Source organism: Rhinopithecus bieti, unplaced genomic scaffold (genome assembly GCF_001698545.2).
Source record: "Rhinopithecus bieti isolate Rb0 unplaced genomic scaffold, ASM169854v2 scaffold_574, whole genome shotgun sequence".
NCBI lineage: Eukaryota > Metazoa > Chordata > Mammalia > Primates > Cercopithecidae > Rhinopithecus > Rhinopithecus bieti.
The window spans coordinates 5878310-5900285 of record NW_016803605.1 but is presented as its reverse complement, the minus strand read 5'-3'; the positions used below and the strand labels follow the sequence as shown (position 1 = coordinate 5900285).

The 21976-nt window shown below is 41.1% G+C and overlaps 1 protein-coding gene across 1 annotated transcript in view; it reads left to right on the top strand.

Annotated features, from left to right (window-relative positions):
* The window catches only part of KNTC1 (kinetochore associated 1), a 100283-nt gene that overhangs the window by 67210 nt on the left and 11097 nt on the right, over positions 1-21976 (top strand). The window contains 14 exon segments of the mRNA XM_017889010.1: positions 396-447; positions 715-824; positions 4180-4387; positions 7975-8064; positions 9009-9180; positions 9269-9327; positions 9465-9681; positions 11305-11380; positions 11613-11821; positions 12052-12161; positions 16712-16758; positions 18152-18230; positions 20431-20549; positions 20945-21080. Of these exon segments, the coding sequence (XP_017744499.1) occupies positions 396-447; positions 715-824; positions 4180-4387; positions 7975-8064; positions 9009-9180; positions 9269-9327; positions 9465-9681; positions 11305-11380; positions 11613-11821; positions 12052-12161; positions 16712-16758; positions 18152-18230; positions 20431-20549; positions 20945-21080 (1684 nt within the window).

Sequence of the window (21976 nt, the reverse complement as noted above, 5' to 3'; positions counted from 1 at the left end):
AAAAAAAAAAAAAAAAGGACAAGCAAAACCCAGTTTTCTTTTCTTTTCTTTCTTTCTTTTTTTTTTTGAGACAGAATCTCACTCTGTCACCCAGGCTGGAGTATAGTGGCATTATCATGGCTCACTGCAGCCTCGACTTCTAGGGCCCAAGTGATCCTCCCAACTTAGCCTCCTGAGTAGCTGGGACTACAGGTGTGCACCACCATACCCAGCTAATTGTTTTGTATTTTTTGTAGAGACAGATTTTCCATGTTGGCCAGGCTGGTCTCGAACTCCTGACCTCAAGTGATCCACCTGCCTCAGCCTCCAGTGCTGGGATTATAGGCATTAGCCAAAACCCTGTTTTCTTTACCAAAAATATAAGACATTTTACTTGCAAACAGTTGACTTATCAGGAAGGTAACCAGTACAGAAATGCTATATGTTTTGAAGCTTAATTCTTCTGCAGTAATGGAACTGGTGTTCTGTTGACATTAACAATCAAACTTTTCAGATGAAGAGGCAATGGTTAGGATGACTAAGGAGTTTCGGACCCAAGTACACCTCAAATCTCAGAATGATGGCTGGGTTGGGTAGTGTGAAGTTGGAGGAGCTATAGAGAAATGTTTCTTTTTAAAAAAGGATACTAAGAAGGCAAGTCATTATGTTGCCCTTACTCTGATACATTTCAGTGTAGAGGATTTTTTTGGTTTGTTTTGTTCTTTTTATTTCTAGATTTCTTTTCAACCAGTTTTCAGGCAACATTTTCTCACCAAGAAAGACCTCATTAAAGCTCTTGTGGAGAATATAGATATGGACACAAGCCTCGTTCTGGAATATTGCGGGTAATTCTTTAAACATTAATGGTATTTCTGCTGTTAACAAAATGGTAATCCTTATTGCAAGAACACAGTAATAACGATGATTAGTTTACAAGGTCCATGGACCTCTGATATTTTCTTTTGCTCATTACCAAACTGAGTAAATATGAAGTCAGATTAGAGTCTCTTATGATATCACCATTTAAATTCACCATTTAGTGTTTCCCAAACTTGTCTCCTGATAAGCATCGCCTAGGGCACTAACTTTCACATGCAGGTTTCTGGGCCTCTCTGCAGTTCTGACTCAGTGGGTCTGGACCGAGGCCTCGGAATTGCTGGTCTCTAATAGGAGCTCAGGTGATTCCTATGATCAGAAAAGTTGGAGAATATTCTTCTGAGTAATAAACTTCTACATCAGATTAGCTAGGGAGCAAAGTAATCTTAAAAATTAATGAAAAGTTTGATTTAGGGAGAATTTCTAATTTCCTATTAAAATATTTATAAAATTTTATTTTTATTTAATTAACTTATTTATTTGATACAGAGTCTTGCTCTGTCACCCAGGCTGGAATGCAGTGGCGTAATCTCAGCTCACTGCAACCTCCACCTTTAAGCGATTCTCTGGCCTTAGCCTCCCAAGTAGCTGGGATTACACGCATGCACAACTACGCCTGGCTAATTTTTATATTTTTAGTAGAGACGGGGTTTCACCATGTTGGCCAGGCTGTTGTCGAACTCCTGACCTCAAGTGATCCACCCGCCTCAGCCTCCCAAAGTACTGGGATTGTAGGGGTGAGCCACTGCGCCTGAACAAGAATTTTTAGAACTAAGATAAAATGTGTTATTTATAGATTCAGCTTACTTTGATGAGTAGGGATAAATGATATGTATTTACTAGATAGAAACGTATAATTTATGTTTCTATCTAGTAAATACAAGGACTCGTTTTCTGGTTTCAGAATGCTTTCAGATATGTATGTCACCTCATTCAATTTTTACAGTTCTTATTGCATATGTTGCCAGTCGATATATGAGAAAACAAACCCATAGTACATGACCTGCTCAAGGTCAAATTATTAATGACTGCTTCTAAAATCTTATGGGTGCTATAACCCCCATCTGATTTGTAACAGATGAATGGAATCTGAGTTATTGAGAATGAAACTGCTTGGTACATTTCCTGCACCAGGCAGGCATCTAGTTCTTTGTCTCTGGACAGTGGGGAAAGACCGTGGCTATCACCATCCTGTACCTGCAAGTCAAGGACTATAGACTGCCCATAGCTTGAAGGAGCACTGACTTAAAGAGTAGTTTGAAGTAACAAAACTATGTCATTCTTCAGTTTAGACTGCTATAAATCCAGAATAGGATACGCACACTCTTATCTTTTTTTATTAATTTGGACTTCTGCTAGATTCTTTTGTGATGTTTTATGGTGCAGGATATTTTTTTGAAATTTAAATAGCTATAATGTCAAGTTCATTTCATAATTATTCTACTTATGTGGCATTGATGATTTGTATTCATATGATAGTGACACTTCTGCCTCAGGCAGTCTACCTGAATAAATTTAGATAACCTTTAGAATATCAGAGAGTGACTTGAAAATGGTGTACTTAAGCCTTTTATTGCTATTTTGGTTACTCTGTATAGCAAATTAAACTATCACTGTCTTATTAATAGGGTCTAAAAAGGCATTTCAATTGTTATTTTGTCTATAGTAACCAGATTCTTTTTTTTTTTTTTGAGATGGAGTCTTGCTCTGTCACCCAGGCTGGAGTGCAGTGGCGCAATCTCGTCTCACTGCAACCTCCACCTCCTGGGTTCAAGAGATTCTCCTGCCTCAGCCTCTTGAGTAGCTGGGATTACAGGCACATGCCACCATGCCAGGTTAATTTTTTGTATTTTAGTAGAGATGGGGTTTCACCGTGTTGTCCAGGCTAGTCTCGAACTCCTGAGTTCAGGCAATCCACCCGTCTGGACCTCCCAAAGTGCTAGGATTACAGGCATGAGCCACCATGCCTGGCCTAATTTTTGTATTTTTAGTAGAGATGGGGTTTCACCATATTGCTCAGGCTGGGCTCCCAACTCCTGACCTCAAATGATCTGTCTGCCTTGGCCTCCCAAAGTGCTGGGATTACAGGCATGAACCACTGTGCCGGCCTGCTTTTTTTTTTTTTTTAACTTTTTTTAAAAAAACAGCTTTTTGGCTGGGGATGGTGGCTAACGCCTCGAATTGCAACACTTTGAGGGGCCAAGGCAGGAGGATCACTTGAGGCCAGGAGATGGAGACCAGCCTTAGTGAGAGAGTGAGAGCCCCATCTCTACAAAACTAAAAAAATTCGTTGAGTATTGTGGCGCATGCTTGTAGTTCCAGCTACTTGAGAGGTTGAGGTGGGAGGACTGCTTGAGCCCAGGAGGTTGAGACTGCAGTGAGCTTTCATCATGCTACTGCACTTTAGCCTGGAGAACAGAATGAGACCCTGTCTCAAAAAAACAAAAAAAATCCAACTTTTTGTTTTGTTGATCCTTGGTATTGTTTTTGTTTCAATTTCATTTATTTCTGCTCTGATCTTTATTGCTTCTTTTACTAATTTTGTGTTTGTTTGGCTCTTCCTTTTCTAATTCTTTAAGATGTATTGTTAGGTTGTTTGTGAATTTTTTCTGCTGTTTTGATGTGTAGGCACTTATAGGTATAAACTGTTTTCAGCTTTTAATTATTACAAAGAGTTGTTGCAGAGGACATCCTTACTAACATGTATCTTTTTCTACTTAGGTGAAATTTGTAAATGTTGCATTGTTATCCTAAAGAGCATAAATATTTTCAATTTTATTACAGATAACTCCAAAATTATAACAGTTTACACACCCACCAGGAATAATATCAGATTTATTTTTTATTTATTTATTTTTTTGAGATGGAGTCTCGCTCTTTTGCCCAAGCTGGAGTGCAGTGGTATGACCTTGGCTCACCACAACCTCTGCCTTCCAGGTTCAAGCGATTCTCCTGCCTCAGCCTCCCAAGTAGCTAGGACTACAGGTGTGCATCACCATGCCTGGCTAATTTTTGTATTTTTAGTAGAGATGGGGTTTCACTATGTTGGCTAGGCTGGTCTCAAACTCCTGACCTCATGATCTGCTCACCTCGGCCTCCCAAAGTGCTGGGATTACAGATGTGAGTCACCGCGCGCGGCCTAATATCTGATTTTTAAAAGGCAATAATTAGCTTTGATGACAGGTAGTTTATCTGATTTTGAGACTGGACAATGACAAGGTTAAATTTCGACAATGGAAGCATGTACCCAGGTGTTTTGTCAGATACGTTGCATGGAAATCCCTGCAGTTAGGGAGATTGGTATGTATTGAATGCTTCTTTTAGCACGTTTCAGTTGGACTGCGATGCAGCTCTTCAGCTCTTCATTGAAACACTGCTCCACAACACGAATGCCAGCCAAGGCCAGGGAGATGCAAGCATGGACTCTGCAAAGCAGCGGCATCCCAAACTCCTGGCCAAAGCCCTTGAGATGGTTCCTTTACTGACGAGCACAAAAGATTTGGTCATCAGTCTTAGTGGGATACTACATAAGGTAGACACACAGTGAAATGAGTTGGGTCATCTCAGTTATCCCTCCCACCCTCAATAATTAGATACGTTAGTAACAAATTGGATGTATAAGTATATTTTTATCAACTTAATTTGAAATATTCTCTTGATTTCTATATTTTTAACACAGTTAAATATAATTTTCCCATTTTTCAAAATAGAAGTAGCTTTTCTTCCCCAGATTTTTGAAAACCTTATGCATTCTTTGAATTTGTATGAACTAGAAAGAAAATGTATAAATCAAAACAGGCAATTTTCCTATAACCCCAATCCCTAGAGATAAAAATGTTAATAATGTGGTGTAGTAACTATCTTACAGTAAATATACTATTCTGTGACCCTCTTTTTTCGCTTAACATATTGTCATTATATGTCAATACATACACATCTATCTCAAAAGAAACAATTTCTTTTTCACCATCCTGCCGGAAATGTCTTTTTTCTTTTTTTTTTTTGAGACAAGGTCTTGCTCTGTTGCCCAGGCTGGAGTGCAGTGGTATGAATGTGACTCACTACAGCTTCTATGTCCTAGACTCAAGTGATACTCCAGCCTCAGCCTCCCGAGTAGCTAGGATTACAGGTGTGCACCATCATGCCTGTTTCATTTTTATATTTTTAGTACGGGATTTCACCATGTTGTCCAGGCTGTTTTCAAACTACTGGCCTCAAGCAATCCTCCCACCTTGGCCTCCTGAAGTACTAGGAATACAGAGGTGAGCCACCAGGCCTAGTGAAACATCATTTTTGACAGATGTATAACTATTATTCCATTATATGGATAAAACATGCCGTATTTAACCAGCCTTTTGTGGATAGACATTTAAAATTTTTTTTGTTTTTGTTTTTGTTTTGAGATAGAGTCTCACTGTCACCCAGGCTGGAGTGCAGTGTTGTGAACATGGCTCATGGCAGCCTTGACCTCCTGGGCTCAAGTGGTCCTTCTACCTCAGCCTCCCAGGTAGCTGGGACTATAGGTGCATGCCGCCATAATTTTATGGCAGTAATTTTTTTAAAATTGTTTTTAAAATTTTTTAATTTTTAAAAAATTTTTTGTGAAGATGAATCTCACTATGTTGTCCTGGGTGGGTAGATTTTATTATTATAAATGGTTGTAATTAATATCTTCATACATGTTTTTATACTTTTGTCTGATTTTTTAATTTTTTTAAGAGAAGGGGGGTCTCGCTATTTTGCCCAGGTTGGCCTCTAACTCCTGGGCTCAGGTGATCCTCTTGCTTCAGCTTCCTGAGTAGCTGGAACTACAGGGACTATACCTGGTATAGTATATAGCTGAGTATTTGTTTAGGAGATCTTCTGATCTAAGAATTGGAATGTTTGGTCAGGGGGTAGTTTAATGAAGCAATGAAGGTGAATGGCAGGGAAATAAATTTTTTTTTTTTTGAGATGGAGTTTTGCTCTTGTTGTCCAGGCTGGAGTCTAATGGCGCAGTCTCGGCTCCCTGCAAACTCTGCCTCCCGGGTTCTCCTGCCTCAGCTTCCCAAGTAGCTGGGATTACAGGCATGTGCCATCACATCCAGCTAATTTTTTGTATTTAGGAGCGATAGGGTTTCACCATGTTGGTCAGGCTTGTCATGAACTCCTGACCTCAGGTGATCCACCTGCCTCGGCCTCCCAAAGTGCTGGAATTACAGGCATGAGCCACTGTGCCCAGCTTGGAAATAAGATTTTAAGCCTGAAATAAATATCTCAGTTTTATATTTTGCTTGTAATTCAGCCCAAAATTACATAGATTGCTCAAATATTCTAGGTACAATATTTCATCTTCCCACTTTGTTCAGTGTTTTTTTTCACATGACTTTTGTTGGCATTTTAAAAATAGGCCAGCTTGAGGAACATAGTAAGAACTTGTCACTACAAAAAATTTTTTTAAATTAGGTGGGTCTAATGGTATGTGTCTGTAATCCCAGCTATTTGGGAAGCTGAAGTGGGGAGGATTACTTGAGCCCAGGAAGTCAAGGCTGCAGTGAGTTGTGATTATACCACTGCATTCCAGCCTGGGTGACAGAGCGAGACTGTTTCAAAAATAAAAAGAAAAAAAGTAATTGTGTGTAGGTAGAAAGAAACAAAGAACAAAGAGAAGACTGGTTTTTTTTCTTGTTGTTGTTTTGTTTTGTTTTGTTTTGTGTGAGATGAAATCTCACTCCATTGTCCAGGCATGGAGTGCAATGGCATGATCTTGGCTCACTGCAACCTCTGCCTCCTGGGTTCAAGCGATTCTCCTGCCTCTGCCTCCTGAGTAGTTGGTACTACAGGCATGCACCACCACGCCGGCTACTTTTTGTATTTTTAGTAGAGACAGGATTTCACCATGTTGGCCAGGCTGGTCTCAAATGCCTGACCTCAGGTGATCCGTGTGCCTTAGCCTCCCAAAGTGTTGGGATTTCAGGCATGAGCCACTGTACCCAGCCTGACATCCTTTCTTTTTGTGTTAGTATATATGTATGCCACACAATTAATTCTTGCACTATAGTATATAGTTAGAGCTAAAACAGAATCCTTTGAGAAACTTGCTTGGAGGCCCACAGTTTTACTCATGTCATTTCTAAGAAAAGCATCAGTTTCTTTTTGTTCTAATTTATCCCATCGTAAATGGAAGAAATGGAACTTTAATTTCAAAATCTTATAAAATTTTGACCATATCCCTACCCTTTCTATGTTTTTAGTATCTTAAGAACTTCCTTCTTATTTTTGAGACAGAGTCTGGTTCTTTTGTTCAGGCTGGAGAGCCAGTGGCATGATCTCAGCTCACTGTAACCTCCACTTCTCAGGTTCAGGGGATTCTCCTGCCTCAGCCTCCCAGGTAGCTGGGACTACAGGTGCATGCCACCACACCCAGCTAATTTTTGTATTTTTGGTAGAGATGGGGTTTCACCTCATCGGCCAGGCTGGTCTTGAACTCTTGACCACCCGCCTTGGCCTCCCAAAGTGCTGGAATTACAGGCAAGAGCATCCTTCTTTATTAATACTACCTTGTGCAGCTTTTAAAAACAGCCTTTGAGACCTTTTTTAGCATGTATGTTTATCCTCACAGGTAATTTTAGAAGTGAGAAAATTGTAGCTCTTTATTTTTTTATTTTTATTATTATTATTATTATTTTTTGAGACAGAGTCTCATTCTGTTGCCCAGGCTGGAGTGCAGTGGCATGACTCGATTAACTGCAAGCTGCGCCTCCCGAGTTCACGCTCCTGGGTTCACGCCATTCTCCTGCCTCAGCCTCCTGAGTAACTGGGACAACAGGCGCCCGCCACCATGCCTGGCTAATTTTTTTTTGTATTTTTTAGTAGAGACGGGGTTTCACTGTGTTAGCCGGAATGGTCTCAATCTCCTGACCTCATGATTTGCCGGCCTCGGCCTCCCAAAGTGCTAGGATTACAGGCGTGAGCCACCGCGTCTGGCTGGTTGTAGCTCATTTTTAAGGGAGTAATTAATTTAACATTGTAGTGCAATGATGTTTTTATATTTGTAATCCGTGCTGATGATTATAATTGAATAAAACTTCAACATGGCAAAGTCTTATCAAGTTTTGATGTATTTTTGTTTTTATACAGTTGGATCCTTATGACTATGAAATGATTGAAGTTGTCCTGAAAGTTATAGAACGAGCTGATGAAAAGATAACCAATATTAATATTAATCAGGTATAACAAATATATCAAAGATGTAAAAATAATCTTTCTGCTTTTATTTGGATCATAAATCATATCATTATCCAGGGCCTTTCCAGATTATCCACTGAATTCCCTTTAAACTCTGTGGTTTATTTTAGGTTTTAAAATCTTTACAAATCTTTAAAAAAGGGAAAAGATTTTCATGACATTCCTATTTTATCACTTATATTCATCCTGTTTTTGCTGTTTCGAGGTGATTTAAATAACCTCTCCTGCTGTTGAAGAGCATGAAGTCACTACAGAACTAATTGTGAAGAGTTAAGGCAACATTTGCCATGTAGGACGTGAAAAAGGCCACGGGGCTGAGAGTTAGGTCAGATTTGTGTATTAATGAGTAGGTCCAAGACCTACTCAATTGTGTCTCATTACTTTCATTAACTTCTTCATCGTTTCTGAATTTTGGTCATAGTGGCTTTTATACTTTTTAATTTGATTTTAGAAATTAATATTTCAGAAATATTTTAATATTTTAATAAGACATTATATAAGAAAATATATCAATTCAAAAGATTATACAAAGTTCCCTAATGGAAAATATAAACATAAGAAAAATAAGAGTGTAGAGAATTAATTTAGATCTGTAGCCTCTATATTTAAAATGAAATCATATATTTTGAATTATATCTCAAATTATTTGAAGAGCAGATAACCAACTGTCAAGCTCTCATTTACAAAACATCCTACCAGCAACAGGGCACCAGTGGTTTCTGCTCATAGGATTCCTTTAATGATCGTCATACATTATAGTTTAGATGAATAACGTTAAAGGGAATACTAGAAAAGGTGTTGATCCTCTTTCTGAAAACAAGATGGTCTCAGGAATGGAAACTTTTGATGGTATAGTGTTAGATGATTTTATGACAGTTTATGATTGGGTTACTCTTACTGGACAAAAGTGTTTTATTTTAATATAGGCGTTGAGTGTTCTGAAACATTTGAAGTCATACAGAAGAATTTCTCCTCCTGTGGATCTGGAATATCAGTATATGTTGGAACATGTCATAACTTTGCCATCAGCTGCCCAAACTAGACTGCCTTTTCACCTGATATTCTTTGGCACAGCACAGAACTTCTGGAAAATTCTCTGTATGTGTTCATTAACTTTTTATGAATTTTACTGGATAGCCAAATTTTTTTTCTTAAGCAAATCATACTCTCCTTGTTTCCTTTCTAGCTACAGAACTCAGTGAAGAATCTTTCCCAACATTGCTCTTAATTTCTAAATTAATGAAGGTAATGGGTTAAAATATTGTAAGACATTTCTGTATCCTGTAATTAATTCTGACCCTGTGTAGATTTTTCTGCTGCTTTCATGTAAAACCTTATATGTGAATATGTGCTTCAGCCATAACCTTCCTTTTTTTTTGAAGTTCTCTCTGGACACTCTCTACGTGTCTACAGCAAAACATGTTTTTGAAAAAAAACTGAAGCCAAAGCTCCTGAAGTTAACACAAGCTAAATCCTCAACATTGATTAACAAGGAAATAACTAAGATCACGCAGACCATTGAATCCTACTTACTCTCTATAGTCAACCCAGAGTGGGCTGTAGCTATTGCCATCAGCCTTGCCCAGGATATCCCAGAAGGTAAGAGGTCTTCTTTTAAAATTGTAGTAAAAAGAAAAAAAAATACTCCTTTTGCATCTTCAAGAAGAAGCAGGATGGTAGTTTTGAAATGTATATGCCTGCTCTCTTCTCTGTGGTGAATGCTGTAAACGCTCATGGGCAAGGAGGCAGGCACTTTCCAACTTGTCCTTGTGCCTTCTTTGGGGTGTGACCTTTGCTAGGAATAAGCAGTGATGGGTACTTCCTAATATCCAGTCACACTTTCTTTTCTTTTTTTTTTTTTGAGACGGAGTCTTGCTCTGTCACCAGGCTGGAGTGTGGTGGCATGATCTCGGCTCATTGCAGCCTCCACCTCCCGGGTTCAAGCGATTCTCCTGCCTCAGTCTCCCAAGTAGCTGGGACTACAGGTGCGCGCCACCATGCCCAGCTGATTTTTGTATTTTTAATAGAGACGGGGTTTCGCCATGTTGGCCAGGATGATCTCAATCTCTTGACCTCGTGATCTACCCACCTCGGCCTCCCAAAGTGCTGGGATTACAGGTGTGAGCCAGCACACCTGGCCCAATCACACTTTCAGTGAGGAATCTTTAGATAGTCTCACATAACCAGACAGGTGCACAAGCACAGGCACTTACTGCTAGATTTTTGGTTGTAACAAAAGTTGAAAATGACTTTTAAAAGAATGCTCAAGTCACGAACTGGTTAGAAAATAGGATGTGTTCATAGAACGAAATATTATGGGGCTGATTTGGAAAGATATCCAAGATATGAAGTGAGAATAGCAAATTATACTAGAATATGTATGGTATTACCCACTAGGGTTAAGATGCACATGCATGCATGTGTGAACACAGACTGACACACACAGAAAACTCCTGGAAGGCATATAAGAATCTAGAGAATAGGAATGGAAGACTCTGAGCTTTTTTTTTTTTTTTTTTTTTTGAGACGGAGTCTTGCTCTGTCGCCCAGGCTGGAGTACAGTTGTGCGATCTCAGCTCACTGCAAGCTCCGTCTCCCGGGTTCACGCCATTCTCCTGCCTCAGCCTCTCGAGTAGCTGGGACTACAGGCGCCCGCCACCTCGCCCGGCTAATTTTTTTTGTATTTTAGTAGAGACGGGGTTTCACCGTGTTAGCCAGGATGGTCTCGATCTCCTGACCTTGTGATCCGTCCGTCTCGGCCTCCCAAAGTGCTGGGATTACAGGCGTGAGCCACCGCGCCAGCCTGTTTTTTTTGTTTTTTTTTGTTTTTTTTTGATGGAGTCTTGCTCTGTCGCCCAGGCTGGAGTGCAGTGGCGTGATCTCAGCTCACTGCAACCTCTGCCTCCTGTGTTCAAGTGCTTCTCCTGCCTCAGCCTCCCGAGTAGCTGGGACTACAGACGTGTGCCACCATGCCCAGCTAATTTTTGTATTTTTAGTAGAGACAGGGTTTCTCCATGTTGGCCTGGCTGGTCTCCAACTCCTGACCTCAGGCAATCCACTTGACTTGGCCTCCCAAAGTGCTGGGATTACAAATGTGAGCCACTGCGCCCAGCCATGAGTATGCATTTTTGTAATTTTTTAAAAGTTGCTAATTTGACCAAAATACATTTTCTTGAAAAGATTAAGATTTGCCTGTAAATCTTTATTTATTTATTTTTTTAGGTTCCTTCAAGATGTCTGCTTTGAAATTCTGCCTTTATTTAGCTGAGAGATGGCTGCAGAATATCCCATCGCAGGTGTGTCTGAACTATCAGACTGGTGGCTTCTCTTCTTCCTAATTAAATTGTACTAGCTTATTTTACCTTCTCATGCTGCCCTGGTGCCTAAATGGAGAAGGAAGACCAAGGCTTTGTGTAGATGCTTCGGAACATAACTGAGGAAGGGAGGGATTGTGATTGATAAAGACGGATGCTTGGCTTCAACTAAGACTTATAAAGTAAGATTTTCTTTTGCTTGGAATTGTTTAAAAGGATGAAAACGTGAAAAGCCGAGGCTTTGTTGAAGAAGCTTCATATCCAGTACCGGCGATCAGGCACAGAAGCTGTGCTCATAGCCCACAAGCTGAACACTGAGGAATATTTAAGAGTGATCGGAAAGCCAGCACATCTCATTGTCAGTCTCTACGAACATCCTAGCATCAATCAAAGAATTCAGAATTCATCTGGCACAGATTATCCTGGTGAGGACAGAACTATTTTTTTGTTGTCCAAGAAAAGCTATTATTTTGATTCCCAGTTTTATGTATATATGTACATGTACATATATAGTACGTATATGTGCTTACATATGTATATGCTTAAACATACATATGTGTATGCATGTGCATATATACACATACACATATAAGTATTCAATATAAGTATTTAAAACTTGAGTTGTTCTTTTAATTATTTATTTTGAATATCTTAGATATTCATGCAGCAGCTAAAGAAATAGCTGAAGTCAATGAAATTAATTTGGAAAAAGTCTGGGACATGTTGTTGGAAAAATGGCTATGCCCTTCAACAAAACCTGGTGAAGTAAGTACTTGCTGCCCAAGAGTTGAGTATGCACCGATGACTTCTTCTCAAAGGCTAAATATTTATCCCGCATGATACGGCCTTCTAATTAGGAGCACAGACTCTTCAAAGAAGGAACTTTGTTTTGTTTTGTTTTTGAGACGGAATCTTGCTCTGTTGCCCTGGCTGGAGTGCAATGGCACAATCTCTGCTCACTACAACCTCCGCCTCCTGGGTGCAAGCGATTCTCCTGTGTCAGCCTCCTGAGTAGCTGGGATTACAGGTGCCCGCTACCATGCCCGGCTGATTTTTGTATTTTTGGTAGAGACGGGGTTTCACCATATTGGTCAGGCTAGCCTCAAACTCCTGACCTTGTGATCCTCCTGCCTCAGCCTCCCAGCGTGCTGGGATTACAGGCGTGAGCAACCACACCTGGCCTCTTTTGTTTGTTTTTTAAAGACAGAGGCTCGCTCTGTCACCCTGGCAAGTGCAATGGCGCAATCATGGCTTACTGCGGACTTGAACTCCTAGGTTCAAGCAGTCCTCCCCACCTCAGCCTCGTGAGTAGCCGGGACTACACATGTGCATCACCATGTGTGGCTAATGTTTTGCTTGTTTGTTTGTTCGTTTTGTAGAGACAGGGTCTCTCACTGTGTTGGCCAGGCTGATCTCCAACTCCAGGTCTCAAGTGATCTTCCCACCTCGATTTCCCAAAGTGCTGGGATTACAGGCATAAACCACTGTGCCTGTCTGGAACTTTTGTTCATTTTATTTTATTTTATTTTATTTTGAGACGGAGTCTCGCTTTGTCGCCCGGGCTGCAGTGCAGTGGCCGGATCTCAGCTCACTGCAAGCTCTGCCTCCCGGGTTTACGCCATTCTCCTGCCTCAGCCTCCCGAGTAGCTGGGACTACAGGTGCCAGCTACCTCGTCCGGTTAGCTTTTTGTATTTTTTAGTAGAGACGGGGTTTCACCATGTTAGCCAGGATGGTCTCGAACTCCTGACCTCATGATCCGCCCGTCTCGGCCTCCCAAAGTGCTGGAATTACAGGCTTGAGCCACCGCGCCTGGCCCTTTTGTTCATTTTATTACCGTCTGTTATCTGATAAGTTTTAAAGAGATTGTTAATTTTTCTTTTTTTTGGATACAGAGTTTTAGTCTGTCACCCAGTCTGGAGTGCAGTGGCGTGATCTCAGCTCACGGCAGCCTCTGCTGAGGTTCAAGAGATTCTCCCTCCTCAGCTTCCCGAGTAGCTGGGATTACAGGCGTGCGCCACTATGCCCAGCTAATTTTTGTATTTTTAGTAGAGATGGGGTTTCACCATGTTGGCCAAGCTGGTCTCGAACTCCCGACCTCAGGTGTTCCACCCGCCTTGGCCTCCCAAAGTGTTGGGATTATAGGTGTGAACACCACGCCTGGCCTGAGGTTGCTTACTTTTTGTTTACATATTGTTTTGTAGCTGTTTTACCTTTCAATTGATGATTTCAGATGCTGTCTTATATGAAAGAAATGGCCTGTTCTTTTATTCAAATTCATGTGATTAACTTTTTTTTTGAAATAATTTAAAATGTACAGAAAAGTGCAAAATAGTAAAAAAAAAATTCCTATATATACCTTTCACCCATATCCATGAATTTTTAACATTTTGTCATATCACTTCATCTCTCCTCTATAATTGATACACATAATATTTTTCTGAACCATTGAAGAGTAAATCACATGTGGCATACCCCTTTGCCCCCTGAATATTTTAAGGGTGTATTTCCCAAGAACAGGATTTTCTCTTATCCAACCATAATATAATTATAAAAATCAGAAATTTAATGGTGATATAATTGAATTTATGGTCCATTTTACAGTTATACCAATTGTCCTAATAATGTTTTTTATAACAGTTTTCTCCCCCAGGTCTAGGATCTTGTCTAGGACTATGCTTTGCATTTGTTGGTCATGTCTCTAGTCTGCTTTTTTTTTTCTGACATAGTCTGGCTCCATTGCCTAGGCTGGAGTGCAGTGGTGCAATCTCAGCTCACTGCAACCCCCACCTCCTGGGTTCAAGCGAGTCTCATGCCTCAGCCTCTCGAGTAGCTGGGATTACAGGTGCCCACCACCATGCCTAGCTAATTTTTGTATTTTTAGTAGAGATAGGTTTTCACCATGTTGGCCGGGCTGGTCTCGAACTCCTGGCCTCATATGTTCCTTCTACCTCAGCCTCCCAAAGTGCTGGGATTACAGGCGTGAGCCACCATGCTTGGCCTCTAGTCTGTTTTAATCTACAACAGTTCTGTGACTTTTTCTTGTTTTTTATGATATTGACATTTTTGAAGAGTATAATCCAGCTGTTTCATAAGCTGCCCTCCAATTTGGGCTTGTCTAATACTGCCTCATGATAAGATTCAAATTACTTATTTTTAACATCGTACTGCATAAGTTGTGTTGGGCCTTCCTCAGGGTATGACATTTGGAGGCACATGAGGTCCCTTTGCCCTCACAGTTGATGTTAATTTAGATAACTTGGTTAAGGTGTTGTCTGTTTGTCTACTCCATAATTGCTATTTTTCCTTTTGTAATTATTAGAGGAAATATTTTGGGATGATACAGCATTCCATGCCTCTCCCAGCTCCTTTCCTCTACCCCTGCATACCCTGATTTATTGATGTTTTTGAAGAGCACAGGCCAGCCGGTTTATAAAATGTTTCATTTTGGGTCTGCTAATGTTTCCTGTTATTTGATTCAGGTTATGTGCTTTTGGCAAGAATACTGTATAGGTGATGTGTTACTTTCAAAGGATCACACCAGGAAGCACATAATGTCAGTTTTTCAGAAATAGCATCATTAACATCTAAAATTTAAGATAGGATTCAGCAAATCCAGATCTTTTGTATCATTTCTTCTGAATTTTCAGGCAGAACTTGAGGTAGATTCTATAATTCCTATATCCACCTAGGCAGATATTCTTGGGGGAGCAAAATCTATTTGTAAACAAATAGTGTAATTAACATGATATTAGGGTTTTGTTTGTTTGTTTGTTAGAGCAGTGGCATGATCTCAGTTCACTACAGCCTCCACCTCCCTGGCTTAAGTGATTCTCGTGCCTCAGTCTCCAGAGTAGCTGGGACTACAGGTGTCCCAGCTACTTTCAAAAAATTACCTGGCCCGGCACGGTGGCTCACGCCTGTAATCCCAGCACCTTGGGAGGCCGAGGTGGGTGGATCACGAGGTCAGGAGATCAAGACTATCCTGGCGAACACGGGGAAACCCCATCTCTACTGAAAATACAAAAAAAAATTAGCCAGGCGTGGTGGTGGGCGCCTGTAGTCCCAGCTTCTAGGGAGGCTGAGGCAGGAGAATGGCGTTAACCCGGGAGGCGGCGGAGCTTGCAGTGAGCAGAGATCGTGCCACTGCACTCCAGCCTGGGCAACAGAGCAAGACTGCGTCTCAGAAAAAAAAAAAAAAATTACCTGTGCCCGGCTAATTTTTTTAGTATTTTTAGTAGAGATGGGTTTTCGCCATGTTGCCCAAACTGGTCTCAAACTCCTGAGCTTAGGTGATTCACCCACCTCAGCCTCCCAAAGTCCTGGGATTACAGGTGTGAGCCACTGCACCCGGCCACCATTAGGTTTTTAATTAGCAATTTTTATATCGTTTGGCATTTGATTCAACAACGATTTTTAAAGTATTTACCAAGAGCATGGACTGTGCTTCAGTGGAAACAGGAGTTAGAAACATATCTTGGCCACGTATAATATGTGGTTAACTTTTAGAAACCAGCCTTTACAGATGTTTTAACTTATATGTAAGTTCAAGGTACACACTGAAAGTTCCTTGAGGCCAGAAACTGCATGTATCATAGCACCTAGCACAGTACTTTGTAAATCCCAATAGATATATACTGAATTAACAAATGGTTCATTTAAAATGTATGGAGTCTTTTCCTTTTAAAAATTATATAATATGGGGCTGGGCAAGGTAGCTCATAACTGTAACCTCAGCACTTTGGGAGGCCGAGGTAGGAGGATTGTTTGAGGCCAGAGCTTTGAGACCAGCCTGAGCAACATAGCAAGACCCCCATCTCTACAAAAATTTTAAAAATTAGCCAGGTGCCATGGTGTGCACCTGTGGTCCCAGCTACTTGGGAGGCTGAGGCAAGAGGATTGCTTGAGCACAGGAGGTTGAGGTTGCAGTGAGCCATGGTTGTGCCACTGTACTCTGGCCTGAGTGACAGAGCTAGACCCTGTCTCCAAAAATAAAAATAAATCAAAATAAAAATCCAAGGCACGTAAGCTCCAGGAGGACAGGAACATTTGCTTTATTTACTCAGGCAATCCATATACTTTGAATTGTGCCTATCATATAGTAAGTGCTCAGTGAATATTTGTTGAGTGAACAGATGTGAGTAGACCCATCATTCAAGCAGAAATCTTTTCATAGAAAAGTAATCATTAATGTTGTAATTTTTCTATGTAAACATAATCTTGTATATTAGGTTTTTTTTTATCTAATAGATTTTCAGAGAGATGTTTGTTTAGTCATAAACTTTTCGGTTTTGACCTTTTTTCCTACTTTTCAAAGAAACCATCAGAATTATTTGAACTTCAAGAAGATGAAGCCCTACGAAGGTACTCTTTTCGTTTACTTATATTCACCTATATCATGATGCAAAATAGAAATTTTACCAGTACATTTTTCAGCAGTTGATTTTTTTAAAGGGCTTTCTTGATAAAACTCAGGTTAGAGTCTATGAGATGAATCAGTTCACTAATACATGGCTAGGAGTCTCTCCAGTGGAAAACATCAGAGCTAGCCAAGATCTAGAATTTCTGAACTCCTACGAGGGCGAGGGTTCCTAGCACACCTTTAACTGGAAGGTGCCTCTCAAGCAAAAGAAACCTCTTTCTTAGCTAGGACTTTGGCCCCAGACCTCTTTATGTTCTCTTACCATGCTAAACTGGATTGGTTCAGATATAGGCCACTAGATGCTTTTTGCTCTTCTAACCTGTGACTGAGACCTAGAAAGGTGCATTGATTTTATCTAATGTGCTAGGTAGGTCTGATTGGTCATGGCTTGTATTCTTCAGAAGACTCTTATGTGGGCCCAAGTCAGAATGAATGTGGCAATCCATTAATGATGCCTGGCACAGGCATGGATAAGGAAGCATGGTGGCTCACATGCCAGCCAGCTTTTTGTCTTTCTAGCCTAAACCAAAAGTAGGCCAAGTGGCCTGGGAGGCCCTGTGTCCAACCTCAGCCTTGGAGAGCTGATAGAAAAGACATGGAAAGACAACCCCAAGAAATGGATTTCTTCTGGTTTGGAGCAAGCAGAGATATCTTAACTACCCATACCATGTCATCTTTCCCTCTGAACCCCCACCTTGGCCTCATTTAGTCTTTTAAGGGAAGGGCCACCTTTGTTCAAACAAGAGGTAGCTCCTGGTGTGTCTACCTGAACTAGCCACATGGAAAGTCTTGGAGGGAAACGATTTAAAGAGAGGCGAGTAAAAGGAAATCCCAAAAGGCTACTTAATGCAAAATTCATAACGTGCTCCTTTTTCTACTAAAAGCTCTGCCCCACCCCTCCTCCAGCCGGCCTGATTCATCCTCCCTTCCCAGAGATGGGCCAGCCTGCCCTGGGTCTGGAGGTTGAAATGGGCCGCTAACAAGGTCCTGCATACCAAACACAGAATTTCCCATGTGTAGCATTCAAGAGACTTTACAGCTACGGTTTGTATTAATTTCTTAAATAGAATTTAAGGGACCAGAGATTGACTGGCTATTCTATAGATGAGGAGGCTGAAGCCTGGCATCTGTTGCATGTATTATCATCTTTAGCAATGAAAGAACTCGAGAAAAGATTAAGCATTCTTTAAAGGGGGAAGCACCAATGTCATTGACCCATTATCCTTCCGATCTGCCTTTGAATTGTTTAATGACCGTTCCATGGATGATACGTCTGTTGTTTTGGTAATCCATCACTAAATTAAAAAATAACTGTAATTAAAAATTTTTTTCCAGAGTGCAATATCTCCTCCAGTCTCGTCCAATTGATTATAGTTCAAGAATGCTGTTTGTATTTGCAACATCAACTACAACCGTAAGCTCTAGAAACTTAATCCAAACTCTTCGGTGCATCTCAGCTTAACATTTTTTCCTGTTTATTTACCATGCTTGATTGCATTAACAGATGATTCAGAGAATGCTCACATACATATGTATTCTAAGTCTGTCTAATCTCCTGAGCAAGCATTGTGTTTTGCACCATGCTCCGTTTAGTGCTGGCCTCCGCAACATCTGCTTAGCATGCTGAATGGTGCACCTACTGACAGTTTCCACTGGCTGTCTGCATTCACAGTGGTTAACTCCCTGGTCAGTCCACATTCCTGAAGCCAGGAGCCAAACAAACTGGCCACGAACAAGTCTCCACCATGGCCTAATCCAACTGCGTGCTCTGGTCAGACCACCCCTTCTGCCCGCTAAATTCTAGCTAGATTGAACTTGCAATTTCCCCTAACGGCAACATGACCTGTAGCTTCAGGTTCTTGCCTGTAGAAATGTCCTCTGAGGCAACTGGAGCAGAGAGAGGAGAAGGGAGTGGAGCCAGTAGCAGGCAAATGATTCTCAGAGAAAAGGAAGAAAAGGAAGTCTGAGGTGCTGATTTTAAAGTCCCATGACAAAAAGGAAAAAGCCACCCCTTATTTTCTCTGCATGTAAAGACTTATGACCTAAAAATGGTATTCCATGAAAGGTGGCTAGTGCAGCTCACAGCTCAGCTGTGTCCATGCTTTTCCTTGCAGTCTGCCTTTTGTGTACTTCCCATTAATTAGTATTAGCATGTGTTCAAATGGGAATTCACATTAGTATGATATACAGTAATCCCTCCGTATCTGTGGGAGGACTGGTTCCAGGACCCCCAAGGATACCAAAATCTGAGGACGCTCAAGTCTTTTATATAAAATGTTGTCATATTTGCATGTCACCTACACACATCCTCCTATGTACCTTAAATCATCTCTAGGTTACTTATAACACAATGCCTGCAAATCACTTCATCCCCATGGATTCAGTGTAGTATTTGGCATGCAGCAAATTCATGTTTGGTTTTTAGAACTTTGTGGAATTTTTTTTTTTCTTGAATATTTTTGATATACTGTTGGTTGATACCATGAATACAGAACCCACAGAAACTGGGGACCAACTGTGGATCCAAAAGTTGAGGTTTAGTAAAATTAATTTTTACTGCTTCATCAAGAACATTTTTTTTTTTTTTGAGATGGAGTCTTGCTCTGTTGCCTAGGTCGGAGAGCAGTGGCACAATCTTGGCTCACCACAACCTCCGCCTCCTGGGTTCAAATGATTTTCTTGTCTCAGCCTCCTGAGTAGCTGGGATTACAGGCACATGCCACCACGCCTGTCTAATTTTTGTATTTTTAGTAGAGACAGGGTTTCACCATGTTGACCTGGCTGGTCTTGAACTCCTGACCTCAGGTGATCCACCCGCCTCGGACTCCCAAAGTACTGGGATTACAGGCGTGAGCCACTACACCCAGCCCATCAAGAATATTCTTAAGTGAAATTTGTCTTTGTTTTTTTGTTTGTTTTGTTTTGTTTTGTTTTGTTTTTTGAGACAGAGTCTCACTCTGTCGCCCAGGCTAGAGTAGTGCAACAGTGCGATCTCGGCTCACTGCAACCTCCGCTTCCGGGTTCAAGTGATTCTCCTGCCTCAGCCTCCTGAGTAGCTGGGATTACAGGCACGTGCCACCACACCTGGCTAAGTTTTGTATTTTTAGTAGGGATGGGGGTTTCACCATGTTGATCAGGCTGGTCTTAAACTCCTGACCTCATGATACACCCGTCTTGGCCTCCCAAAGTGCTGAAATTACAGGTGTGAACCACTGTGCCCGGCCATGTCTTTGGTTTTCAATACTGCCAGAGCATGCCTGTAAATACAAGGGCTACAACAACACTTGGGGGCCCTGCCTCCATTCTGCCTGCAATTTCACCCACCATTGCTTTTGCACAGTTAGTGCAAATATCAACACAGTGTAAAGGCAAATAACATCTTAGTGTCATGAAAACAGCTTTGACCCTTTCCCTCCTGAAGGACTCTCAGGAATGCTCCTCCAGGGGTCCATGGGCCACATGTTAAGAACCACTGTTACAATGCATTCCATAACTGTAGAGATTGACTTTACATTTTAAAATAATGACGTTGTTTTTGTTGCCTATGTTGAAACTTATTTACCCAGCTACAACGTGCAAGTGTTCAATTCTCCAAACCTCTTTTGGTTTTGCAGACATTAGGTATGCATCAGTTAACTTGGGCCCATAGAACTCGAGCTCTTCAGTGTCTCTTCTATTTGGCTGACAAGGAACCTATAGAATCACTCTTTAAAAAACCCATTGAAGAAGTGAAGTAAGTAGAAATGTTTAAATTGTGTTAATAAATAGGAAACAGATCATTTTTTGGAGCTGTACCTTTTAAGCCCTGAATTCAGAAGAGTGTAGTAGAGTAGCTGTGTGAATACAGTTCTGTTGCCTTGAATATCCTTGACCTTTTGGCAAACGGAAAATAGGGCTTTGAGAACATCTTGTTTCCATCGTTTCTTGGAGGCATTTAGAAACTGAATATTTTGTTTATCTTGTTCAAATTGATTTCTATCTAATGTTATTATATATTCAGGGAATATATTTAGAAGTCCAAAATGGACATTTAAAACAAACTGGCCTAATATTTCCATATGGTAGTTTTTATTTTAAATGTAAATGTGACCTATGAGAATGATTCTTAGAAACATTTCTGTTTTCCAGATCTTATCTGAAATGTATAACTTTTCTGGCATCATTTGAGACTTTGAATATCCCCATCACATACGAATTATTTTGCAACAGTCCTAAAGAAGGAATGATTAAGGGCCTGTGGAAAAACCACAGCCACGAGTCCATGGTAGGTACGCCTCACTGCCGCATTCCCAATTCCCTGCCCCTACTCAGAATCCTGAAAGAGAAAACCAGGAACAGTCTTTTTGTTTTTTTTTTTGAGACGGAGTTTTGCGCTGTTGCCAAGGCTGGAGTATAGTGGCGTGATCTCAGCTCACTGCAGCCTCTGTCTCCTGGGTTCAAGCCTCAGCCTCCCAAGTAGATGGGATTATAGGCACCTGCCCACCACACCTGGCTAATTTTTGTGTTTTTAGTAGAGATGAGGTTTCACCATATTGGCCAGGCTGCTCTCAAACTCCTGATCTAAGGTGATCCACCCACCTGGGCGTCCCAAAATGCTGGGATTACAGGCGTGAGCCACTGCGCCCGACCGGAACAGTCTTTATCCCTGAACAACTCTACTGCTCTGAGACCTTTCTACTCTCCTGTCCCAGCGTGTGGATGGATAAGGCAATGTGGAAGGTCCTTTTACCTCTTTTGCCTTAAAGTCCACCAGTTAAAGTCATCCCTGCCAACCAGAGAGAGCACTTCTATAATCCCTTCCACGGCTTATCCTTATCTGTACAGGAAGAGGAGACTGTCCGGTAGAGAGAGGATATCGTTTATCTTCTTCTTAGTTGCCTATGGGAATTTAGCCTCTGAGGCAGTGGAGGCTGGGGTAGGAAGGTTTTTTGGTCCAACAGGCAAACTTTTCAATAGAAGAAAGAAAGGGGAGATGTCTGAGGTGGTGTCTTGAGTCCATGATAGCAAGAAAAGAATCTCTTTTTTGTCATTTCTTTCATTAAAAGATGGGGCCTTCAATAGACATTCACAGATTAGAAGCACATTTTGTGGCCGGGTGCAGTGGCTCATTCCTGTAATCCCAATACTTTGGGAGGCCAAGGCGGGTGGATCACCTCAGGT